At 41.1% G+C, this 12,168-nt stretch overlaps 2 protein-coding genes across 8 annotated transcripts in view; both read right to left on the bottom strand.

The window, feature by feature from the left end:
* Positions 1-6,692, bottom strand: part of POC1B (POC1 centriolar protein B) — an 84,821-nt gene extending 78,129 nt beyond the window's left edge. For 2 of the 7 annotated variants that reach the window (XM_031683283.2, XM_072973258.1), the window contains exons 1-2: positions 6,318-6,481; positions 5,567-5,651 (exon numbers count right to left, since the gene is read on the bottom strand). In XM_031683283.2, the coding sequence (XP_031539143.1) occupies positions 5,567-5,651; positions 6,318-6,332 (100 nt within the window). In that variant the 5' untranslated portion in view covers positions 6,333-6,481. The other 5 variants (XM_072973255.1, XM_072973256.1, XM_072973259.1 and 2 more) reach the window with 4 other exon arrangements.
* GALNT4 (polypeptide N-acetylgalactosaminyltransferase 4) lies at positions 185-5,232 on the bottom strand. The gene has a single exon (XM_006220549.4). It carries the CDS (start codon positions 4,988-4,990, stop codon positions 3,242-3,244), a length of 1,749 nt encoding a protein of 582 aa, XP_006220611.1. The 5' UTR covers positions 4,991-5,232; the 3' UTR covers positions 185-3,241.
* Positions 6,693-12,168: the final 5,476 nt, after the last annotated feature.

Raw genomic sequence — 12,168 nt, 5'->3', positions numbered from 1 at the left:
ATACTTGCTGGTTAATGAGACTTTGCAAAATAATACAAGAGATTTGATTTTTTAAAAATCTTCTACTGTCTGCACTTTCAAATAAGTTAAACAATTACAAGCTTAACTTACTTCTGTTACCATCAACAAATGTGTACACAGGAGGAGTGATCCCATAGACTAAAATCATCAGAATCCATTTCTAAAAATTAGGCACACACTTTATTTCAAATGTCTTAATCAATATTGCAAACACCATTAACAAAAGGAAAAAAAGGATGGAAACCATTCATCACCCAGAAAAAAATTGATCATTCAAAAGAGATTAATCTGAACCTTAACATTCTTTGTGCTCATTTAAAAGTATTATTAAAACAGCAATTCAAAAGGACAAACAAGTCAAAGCTAAGTATTTTATTAATTAAAATTGAGACCCTTAGTTAATTAAAATTGAAACTAACTAAAAATACACAACTTAAAAATAACCTCCTGTCATCAACTTAGAAAAGTTTGATTTGCCAACATATAATGAATACTCAGGAGCCTACTGCTGGGTGCATAGACAGATTTTCTTTTACAAACAAGTTATTTTCAGTTATAGAGATCTTGCAGATGATTAGGTTAACATTAAAAAAAAAAGACTGCTAAAAATGCCTATTTAGGTAGTCAATCTATTCACGGAATTGGACGCTAAATGATATAGTGACCATTTAAAGTTGAAACTTCTTGTCTACCAAATTGTTACTAAAACTGTTTTTAAGCATGTAAATTAATTTAAAAGATCAACTCTTAATTATCTACAGCAAAAGAGAACTTTGGTACCAATAAATTAGAAGTAGGGAATCAAAATATATTTTGTTTGTAGTTTTACAGTGTGTTTTTGGACTTAAATCGGAAATGCCTATATAGAAGATGCAAAAGTCTTGTTCTTCTTGTTTTTCACTTCCATTATTGTGAGGGATGAATGACCTACCTATTCCCAATTATTGATATAAATAAAACACTAGCCTAAATTTTCTTCCACAAAGATTAATGCGTCACACCCTGCAATTTAGGCAAAAAGTAAGTAAAGAACTAAGCGCTTTACTTCTCAAGTGCTCCCTTTCCCTTTTGACAGGAGCAGCAAGATACCAGAATAAAAACAATTCCAATAAATACATCCAGAATGTATCAAATCTCCCATATGATAAGGGGCTAAGAAGAACAACAAAAATAAATAAAAGAGAAATGGTGATTTTAAAAACAATAAGGCAGACTGAGCAAGGGGTGAGGGTGGGTTTAGGAGGGTATCTGCTACCCTTCTGAAATCAACCCTTCTGCAAAATTCAGGGCCACGCACATTGCACGTGGAATTTGGACAATTCTTTACTGGAATTTGGACAATTCTTTGCTACATAACATATAGGAAGTTATTAACTCATTTTCACTTTAAGTAATATAAAAGAAACAAACTATTCAAAATCTGTAGCAATTTTACTTTTTGAAATGGTTATCCTAAAAACATTTCCCAAATTTAAATTTTGCAAAAGTTCTACTCTCCAAGTCATCAAATTTTTGACACTGAAAACAACTTGTGAGTACTTGGACTGATTCTTTGTGGAGCATGCATTTTTCATAAATCTAGACCAAAGTGAACTAACTGGAATTTAATTCTAAATTCAGCCTGTGCTTTCTGGACATAACATTAGAATAACAGTAAAAATAATTTTTTTAATTATGTTTACTTCTCAAATAATTTTGTTTGGGAATATTCATATTCTTAGACCCAAAGACCACTTTTAGAGTTTGAAAGATTAAAGACAGAAAACAAAAATTGTTTCAGCAGTTGTCAAAATAAAAGGAATACAAACACTGACCATAACAACTTTCCACTCAGTCCAAAACAAACCACTTCAGTTGAGCTCAGCTCGCTTAATTTTTAAAGCCACTCCCCTCTTCCAGCTTCATAACTGGACTGAACGTTGCTCAACATTACCTAGGTTAACGGGGAGGAGATAAAACCGTTGTAAAGACTGCACAGTGACTGAATGTAGAAGCGTAACATTCCAGAGCTGGAGGGCTCTTTGAGATCTACCCAGACATGGATACTTCACGGATGAGAACACTGAGGCCCAAAAGATCTGACCATAGGCACATTCATTCATTCATTCACTCACCCTCTTAACGACGGCTGCCTAAGTGCCAGGCTCCAGGCTAGGTGCCGAAAACGAGCTGGAAGGTAGCATCCACCATTAACAAGCCAGTCCTTTTCCCTTGTCTTAAAATCAATCCTTAAAAGTCCTTATCAGCAAGAACTCATAGAAGAGCTCTGCAGCCTTTGTGGAACAGGGCCCACTTTCAGTTTCACACATTTCAGTAAACATAGTTGGCCCCCACTGTGTTTACTTTAAGTAATTAAGCATTAACAAAGGGAAGCACACTATTCTGAATGAGTCCCTCTCTCCAATACATTCATAGCTTAAGGAAGTGCAATCAGAAAATGCCCTATACACACACAAACAAGTTCACAGAGAGGACAGCTTACAACATCAGAGCAATATGAGGTATCCATATAGATCAGTTAAGTCCAAGAGCTCAAGTTTGCAAAGTATGGAATGTAAATATCTCTCATTTCATTCAGATGTGGGCATATTCTTCTGAGATGTCTGTATATTTAAAAGATCTCTAAACTCACATTCAAATTCACATCCGATGACACATATATGTCTGAACCAGGCCTTTCTCCTTAAGATTAACTTTCCTTGATTGCTCTTTGAGTAAAGGAAAATTAGAATTAAAAAAAATGAACAAAACCTAAAATTTAATGTTCTGGCTAAATGAAATTCAAATTCTATGTACAACCAAAGTAGCAGTAGCTCAAACTGCACATTTCTGAGTTTTGTTAAAAAATGGGATGTGCAGTGAACTTACCCATCTACATAAATCATCCCCCATTGTGCCTGGACTTTTACAATCGTTAAGTCCAGCACTTAAATGTTTTCGATATCAGAAGTCACAGTCAACTTCTTTAAGAAGAGACCATATCGACAAGGCTCTTAAATGAAACAACCCATAAGTGAGGCACTTTGAAATATTAAACAGCAGCTCTCTGTGCACCCAGTTTCAGTGTTTTATACCAAAATAATCCACAGCTTTTACAGAGCTCTCACAGATGACCACTGGGTGAACGCTGATAAAATAAATCTTCACTAACACTCTCTGAAGGCTCTTTGACTTTCCTGAAGCTAGTATCAGCTTAGGACGAAACTGCCATTGTGTTCTTCTATTTCTCAAACTTCCAGATTTGATTTTTATCTAGAGCATCGCAAGTTCTCATCTGAACATTAGGTCGGCCCTCAGGTGTCCGGTAAGAGCTAAGACACAGTCCTGAGTGGGGATGAAAAATGGTTCCATCTTCTTTAAAATGCCAAATAATGTTTGCTGGAACAGGAAACCCATCTTTGGGACAATTTTGCATTCCTATGTGATTTTTTTGCTCAGGAACCTCTGCACATAACTCTGTCACAGAATTAAACCTTATTTCTTTGTTTGAAGTATATTCAAAGAATTGATTGCCTCCTTGACCGTGGCATCCAAACAGTGAAAGGTTAGCACCTGTGGGGTTGTTGTCAGGAGAATTATAATCTAAACATTCAGAAGAGATCCCCATACTGCGAATAGCTCCATGCCAGCCTGGCCTATCCTCTGGAACATGTAGATTAGAAAACACATTTTTCAAATACCAGTCAAAGCTTTTGCACCTCAGCCGTTCTCGTAGTAATTTTCTTTCAGAAATATCGCCATAAGCTTCCTTCCTTGCTGGAGGGTTTCGATTATAAAAGTGCTCTTTGTACTCGTCCATCCACACTTCCGCTGCCCGAGCCGTATTCTGCAGGAAATTGGGCCGAGCATAGGGTGCCCGCTTGGGGAACACGTGGCCCACGTGGGAACATGGGTGGATCTCCAGTTTACCTCCACACTGCCACACCCTAAAAGACAGCTCCAGGTTTTCACCTCCCCACACTTCCATCCCAGTGTCGTAAGTTCCAAGGTACTGAAAATATCGCTTGCTGACAGCAAATAGTCCTCCAGCCATGGTGGGTGACCTGATTGGGTCAATTCTCGATTTCCGCCTGTCCCTTTCATGTTTGGGGACAGAATGCCACTGGAACGTCAAACGCCAGTCAAAACCACCAATCATGGGCTCCCCAGTCTGCATATAGAATTCAAAAGTATTCCAATCAATGGTGTCTATGACAGGACAAACGATTGCTGTCTCATCTTCAGCGATCCTTTCCAAAAGTGGTTCCAACCAACCTGTATTACACTCGCAGTGACAATCCAGGAAAGTGAGGACATCCCCAGTGGCAAAAGTGGCCCCAATCAGACGGGCCCTAACCAGACCCTCCCGCTTATTTGTCCTAATCAAGCGGACTCTATCGAGATTGCTGATGTAACTTTCAAGTTGTGCCTTCAAATAAACTCTGTCACTCAAGTCATCGACTAAGATGATCTCCTTCAAAAGGACTGCAGGAGAAGTTTCTAAAACACTGTGGATGGTGCGGAGCAAAGTTGACCAAGCTTCATTATAGAAAGCAATGATAACAGACGTGGTGGGCAGCCTCCTATAGTTAAAGTTCTTGGATTTACACTCGTACATTCTTTTATCCTCTATGTGGCGGTGCAGGGAAATCCTGTCACTGAGGTAAATGTTAATGGCATATCTCTCAATGAGTTCTTCTTGCTGCTTCAGTTCACCCTCGTTGAGTTGGAGTTTGCTGGCTTTCCCCCATTCCCCAGTTGCGTGGGAATCTGCAGGGGGCTTCTCATAAAGCGGTCGAGACAAATCCACTGCCTCTTTCCCGGGGTCTGAGGACCGTCCTGGCCCCCGATCCCTGGCCAGGCCGGCTCCTGAGGAGGCATGGAAAGTGGAGACGGAGAGTTCCACCAGGAGATAGGCCACTGTTAAAAGCGCCAGCAGAAGGCAGCTTTTGCCTGCCCACGTCCACCTCACGGCCATCCGGATCCTCATGGCTGGGGCGCAGACGCGGACACCAGAGTCACCACGCAGGGGAAGGGCTGCCGAACCCGAAGCTAGAGTTCCCGGCTCAGGTAGGAACGAACTTCCAAGCAGGTCCCTCCTTTCATGCAGGCATTCGGCTCCCTTCCAGCCACGGGGGCTTCCCAGGGGTGACCTGGGACCTCTCTGTGCTCGGCCTCCGGTACAGCCCCAACTCCTCTCTCCCCACTTCCTCCTGTTCGTCTCTCAACTTTTCACAAACTCTCCAGCCAACACCCCACCCTCCCGAGGCCGAGGACAAACCCCTCCCCTTTCCACCTACTCCCCCTGGTGTCTAATTCGCGAAAGTCCTCGGTCAGGTCCAGGCCTATAGGCGACTCTGCGGGGCCCGGCTGGAGGGGCGGCGGGGACGACCGGGGTGGCCCCAGCTCGAACCCACTCTGGCTCCGACTGCGTCTCCGAACGCTTTCAACACCACCCCCACCCACAGAGCCTCTGTGGTTCTCCCGGGGGCCAGCGTGGACAGGAGGCAAGGGTTCCGACAGGTTAAGCGTTTCATTACCAAAAGAAAAAAAGAATAAAACTTACCAAGTTGTTTGCCGTTGGGACTAAAGTCCACGGAGGTGATGGCAGCTTTGTGGCCCTTAAAATAACGCTCCAGAATGGGGTCCTCCTGGGAAGGAAAGTTGTCAAGTTTTGAAAGCAGGTGCAGATCTCGAATTGGGGGGTTCGGGGTTCAACGCTGTCCCCTCCCCCGGGGGCCGGCCCGGGAACGTCCTCATCCGCGGTGGGTGCGGAGCGGGAGCGTCCGAAGCGAGCACACGCGGCCGCCCCTACAGGGGGACGCCGAGGGCCAGCTTCCCCCGCAGAGCCGGCAAAATCCTACACTCGCGCTTCCCAGAACCGAGCGAATGAGAGGGACCACCTGGGCAGCCTGACTGAAATACACGTTCCGGGGCCCCGCCCGCCGGCGCGCAGTCACAGGTGCGAGGCGGGGCCCCGGCTTCCGTACTTTTTGAAAACCTCCCAGGTGATTCTGACGCAGGCGCTCCACGAGAACCCTTAGAGAATTCCGGGGGCCATAGGGCTGTCCGGGCTGTCGGAGCTCCGAGACTCGGTGAGGAGCCGCCCGGGAGCCCGGCCAGGGCTCGGCGCTCCCGACGCCCCAGTGGCGGAGGATGAGTCGCGGGCGCCCCGGGGCGAGGAGCAAGGAGCTAGCGGCTCAGGGCCCGGCTGGGGACACCTGCCTCCATCTCCCGCCAGGTGCGGGCGCGGCACCGACCTGGCCCCCCAGCCCACCGGACCGGCTCCGGGGAGGAGTCCCCCATCCCGTCCTTACCGGGGCGGAGGCCATGAGGGGAGCAGTCGGCTCCCAGCTCCTGCCGGTGGGGGGATCCAGGGGAAGGGAGGGGCCGGGGTAGGAGTGGGGACCGTGCGGTGCCCGGAACCGTCCGCCTGGAGCGGCAGCACCTCCCGGTCACTACAACAACGGCGGCCCAGTCAAACCCCGTGCTCCAGGCATGGCCAGCCGAGCCCCGAGGCTCCGCCGGCGCCGCAGCTGGCATGCGGGACGCCCCGGAGTCAGGTGCCTCCACACACCAAAGCAACTTTTACTGCGACCCCCACCCACGCCGCTTGACACCCAGAAAGGGAGTAGTAACCGGAATAGAAAAGAGACCGATGTGGGGAGAAGGTACCGAATCTGTGATCGATGCAATCAGAGTTCTATTATGCGTTAAAGAGACAGGGCGCGCGAATTTCAAGCGGGTCCCAGACAGCTTGTTATGACCTGGGAAAGAGCTTTGATATGAAGTGGGGAAGCTTGCTATTTAATAATACACGCAAAGGAACTAAACCTCTGGAGGGTAGGTTTGAATGCATTTAATCACTATTTTTCACACAATGCCCGGCGTCATATGCATATAGATGCCGGATAAATGTGATGAACGAATGAATGGATGTTGTGCATCCACTTAATGTTTTTCTGCTGTGCGTTTCTACTCTAACCTGCTCATTTGCGTATGCTTTAGAGCAGCAAATTGATACAGCAACATATTTAACGTCTTTAGGAAAACTTAGAAACATGTATTTTGTTTGTTTAAAGATTAGGCTATATAGTAACTATAGCCATTTCTACAGTAGGCTTTCTTACACATAATACCGTTTGAGCTTCACCAACTATGAGGTTAATATAGTTACAAAATGTTACCAATGTCTACAAATTATAAACTTCATTCTTAGATATTTTACATATAATTATCAAAGATCACACATAGACAGCTCTTCCAGTTACAAGTCCATATCCTTTTTTCACCCTGCCTCAAAGCATGAAGGACTCAGCTGAAAATGATACCTAGAATTAAGATTCCTGGCAGCACAAGATAGCAATAATAGACCACAGCTGGTAAGATACCGGTTCTATGCAAATGAAAGGTGTACTACACACTGAAATTACAGGTTCTCTTACTAGCTGTGTAGCGATAGAATTTAGTTTTAATGAATCCTGTACATAGCAATTAAGCAAAAAGGAAATAGCTTTAGACTGCAGTATTAGTTCAAGTGTATGTTTGTTGAATATCTCCTGTATATTTAGCTCCAAGGGATACAAAGGTGACTGAGATATTTTCCCCTGTCTTCGAGAACTTAACAATCTAGATTTCTGAGTCTCACATTTTATCAAGCATAATGATGATTTAGGCGACCTCATTCCCAAAGATGCTGATTCAACACATCTGGGGTGGGATCGAGGGTCCACAGACATAACAAGCCCCTTAGATATTTGCCATGGGAGTCTCAGCTGTGTACTTTGAGAAACATTGCTCTAATCTAGGAGGTGATGTGTCAAAAGTGTTGATATCAACAACTTAGCCAACTGTGGCAGTTTTCTTTGCTACTTATTCCCAGTCTAGGTTTGACTTAAAAAAAAAAGAAGTCTGATATATTTAGAAGTAATGCTGGATGCTGGTGGGAATGCAAAGTGATGTAGCACTGGGGAAACAGTTCAGCAGTTCCTCAAAAAGTGAACTCCTAGGTATATATCCCAAAGTATAAAAGTAGGGAGTAGAACAAACACTTGTAGATCAATATTCATAGCAGCATTATTCACAAAAACCAGTAAGAGGACACAATTCACATATCTAATAGATGAATCCATTTAAAAATGTGATACATACAATGAACTGTTATTCAGTCATAAAAAGGAATGAAACTCTGATACATGCTACAACATGGATGAAACTTAAAACATAATGCTAGGTGAATAAGCCAGACATAGAGGAATATACATCGTATGATTCCACTTATATAGGGTACCTCAAATAGGTGGATTCATAAACACAGAGAGTGGAACAGAGGTTACCAGGGGATGGAGATAAAGAAGAAGGGAGAGTTATTGTTTAATGGATGCAGTTTCTGTGTGAGATGATGAAGTTCTGGAAACAGATAGCAGTGATTGTTGCAAAACATTGTGAATATATTTAATGCCAGTGAATTGTACACTTCAAATAGTTAGAATGGTAAAATTTATATATGTCTGACTATAATAAAATAATAATAAAATAAATAATAATTCTGGAAACTCTGAGGACTTCAAGATTTTCAAAGCCAAGATATGTCTAACATTGGGTACAGCAGATTAAAAGAAAAAGAAAAAGTTGGAGATGTAGAAACTACCTCAAAAGAAAAGAGAAATTTTAAGTATGGATTTTTCTCTAAGTCTTTGAGTAAAAAAATTTTTAAGCTTTTTTCCGATTATCAAAAAATAGATGTTTTTAATTGAATTCAAGAAAAAAATCACCTATTGTCCCATCACCTAAAAGCTGACTTTTAAAAAATTTATTGCCTACCTGTGATAGGCTCACCACATGCCAGCTACTTTTCTAAGCATCTTACAAATTTTGACACAATTCTCGTAAGAATTTTATAAGACAGATAATATTATTTTTTTATTTTTCCAGTTTTGTTGAGATATTATTGACTTATAGCACTGTATAAGTCTAAGGTGTGCAGCATAATGATTTGACTTTCATGTATCATGAAATGATTACCACAGTAAGTTTAGTGAACATCCATCATCTCATACAGATACAAATAAAATAAAATAAATTTTTTCCTCATGATGAGAGCTCTCAGGGTTTACGTTCATAACTTTAATATATAACACACAGCAGTGTTAATTGTATTAATCCTATTGCACATTATAGAGAGAAAATATTACCACTTCCATTTTACAGATGAGGAAACTGACACAGAGACATTACATTGCTTAGTCACAGGTACACAGGTAGGAAGTGGCAGAGCTTTAGATTTTATTTTGTTTTAGTTTGTTGTTGTTGTTGTTTTAGAGCTTTAGATTATAGTGGGTCCTTTCAGACTCCACTTTCTTAATCACTAAGTCATGATGCTTTTTTGGAGGTTGCAACTGTATTGTAAATATGTAAAATTCTGTATCCTACCCAATATTTTACCAGTAAGTATTACAAAAAGAAAAATAAAATATGATATCTTCTTTATTTCCATTTCACTGTCCTCATTTATTACTCCAAACTGCACCTTCTATGATTCTTTTCCATATTTTATTTTATCCCTTTTTGCTATTCCTAACCTTTGCAAACAGCTAAAGCTCAAGGGTTGACATTTGGAAACGTGGCCCAAGTTGGGATTGTTTTTTTTCTAACCCCAAGCCTGCTTGAATTCATGTAATTCTACTTGCTACAGTAATTACTGGGGACCTCTTCAAGTTGCAGATTTATTCATCTAGATGAGAGCCACAACATTTAAAAACTGATTCTTTAATTAGCCCTCCTTTTCCAGGTCCCCCTCAAACTAGAAATTGAATTTATCCACTTGAGCACTATGAAGGGTTTATTTTAGCAGGAGTCATTCTGAGTTCCCTTCAAAGGTTGAAGATTCAGGCACAGCGCAAAAGTGCCATCTACTGTTCATTTCCTTATGTGGCCCTTGGACTGAAAATATAGTTGACACTTCAACAACACGGGTTTGAATTGCACGGGACCATTTATATGTAGATTTTTTTCCAGTAAATATATTGGAAACATTTTTGGAAACTTGCAACAATTAAAAAAAACTTTCAAACTGTAGCCTAGGAATATTGAAAAAAATTAAGAGAAATTTAGGTATGTCATGAATGCATAAAATTATGTAGATTCTCATCTATCCTTACATAGGCATAAGGTGAGTGATATTTAATATTAAATTAATAATGTCTTAATCTTCTTACTGTTTTATAACTTTGCTTTCAAAGAATTTCATTACCATACAGTATGCCTCTATCTCTTGTAATTGGAGAAACTGGATATCAGCCTATTATCACAGGTGTTTTTCTTTAATGTAAGTGTTTCCAATGCTGTACTATGAATATGACTGTAACACCATATGCCATAAAAATTTTATGTTGCTTCATTAGTATATAGGCTAGGCCACTGTAAAGCATTTGTATTGATTACGCTAAGCTACCATAAAGCAATCATTTTGCTGCTGCTTCATTATCAATGCATGAATCATTACACCTGTAAATAAACATGGATTTCTTTTTCACATTATCTTCTCATTTTTAATGTCTAGTGTTAGTAATATGTACAACATCTACAGGTGTTTTGTATTATATAAGACAATATTGATGTAGATACAGACTGATGATTCATCTTGTAAACAGCATAAACCTATGGCATCGGTAGAGTACTGTAAATGTATTTTCTCTCCCTTATGATTTTATTAATAACATTTTATTTTCTCTACTTTACTTTAAGAATTCAGTATATAACATATATACAAAAGAGGTGTTAACAGACTGTGTATATTGTAGATAAGGCATCCAATTAACAGTAGGCTATTAGCAAAAGTGTTTGCGGAGTCAAAAGTTACACATAGATTTTCAACTGCCCTGAGGGTCGGCACCCCTAACCCTTGCATTGTTCAAGGGTCAACTACTTTGTAACCTGTTGCTCAGCAGTATAACTCTCTTCTGGATAGAGTTCCTTTTAAGTATAGGAGAATACATAGAAAAGGAAGTACTGGATCCTTCCAAATTATTAACCTTTTTTTTCAAAGACCCTGAGTGACTTATGTCAATCAACATTAAGCTGCCAAATCCTACCAACTATATCCTTACAACACACTTTATTTTCTCGTCTTTCTCTTCTTTGGGCTCCAGCCACTCTCTAGGCCCTCTTCCTCTACTTCCTGGAGTATTTCCATAATCTCTAACTTATCTTCTGACTTCAAGACTTACCCGTGTCTATCTATCCTGCATATTGCCAACAAATATATAAGAATCACCAAGGTAGCTTGTTAAAAGTGGTTCTTGGGCCCCACCCCAGAGATTTTGATTTAGAAAGTCTGCTGTGAATATCAGAAATCTGTATGTTCTCAAACAAGCCTTCCAGGTGATTATAATATGCATCAATATTTGGGAGCCTTTGGGCAAATCATGCCACAAGACTTCTTTAAAATGCACTTTGTGGCTACATGGTCTGAGCCTCAAACCAAGTCTTATTTCATATCCAACCACATACCTCCCCCAGGCCAATACTTAAGCCCTAGCAGTAAACTCCTGCAGGAAATGGGCATTTGGATTACCTGAAGGACTTGTTAAAATGCAGATTGTTGGGTCCCAGTTGAGAGCTTCTGGTTCAGTAGGTCTGGAGTCTAAGGATTTGCATTTATATTTCCTAGATGCCATGCTTATTACTATCCATGAATCATTCTGTAGCAATCAGCAGACTTAGTAAAAAGTGGTGGGGGTGGGGGGACAGGAGATAGGGAGTAAAATGGCATTTGCGAGGGAATGAGGGGGAGAAGGAGATGCGGAGTTACTATTTAATGGAAACAGTTTCAGTTTGCAAAGATGAAGGTGTTCTGGAGGTGGAAGATGGTAATAGTTGCACAACAATGTGAACATACTTGGTGTCACTGAACTATACACATATAAATGGTTAAATAGTAGATTTTATGTTGTGTCTATCTTACCACAATTGAAAAAAAAAAGTTTTGAAGGGGAAGAAAACACACAAATAAAGGCACCCCATTCATGGGATGAATTTCAGTAGAATAGAGGGCACTTAGAAATACATGGGGCATTCTGGAATTATTGGAATACTGGCAGTAGGAATGTAAAGAAATTGATAGATGTGTGCAAGTGTGACATAAGCAAAATGAAGGGAGGGGGCAGA

This window comes from Vicugna pacos, chromosome 12, assembly GCF_048564905.1.
Source record: "Vicugna pacos chromosome 12, VicPac4, whole genome shotgun sequence".
Classification (NCBI taxonomy): domain Eukaryota; kingdom Metazoa; phylum Chordata; class Mammalia; order Artiodactyla; family Camelidae; genus Vicugna; species Vicugna pacos.
This window is presented reverse-complemented; position numbering and strand designations above follow the sequence as displayed.

Excerpts from the sequence above, each read along its gene's own strand:
- GALNT4 (XM_006220549.4), bottom strand. The coding sequence starts at position 4,990 with ATGAGGATCCGGATGGCCGTGAGGTGGACGTGGGCAGGCAAAAGCTGC.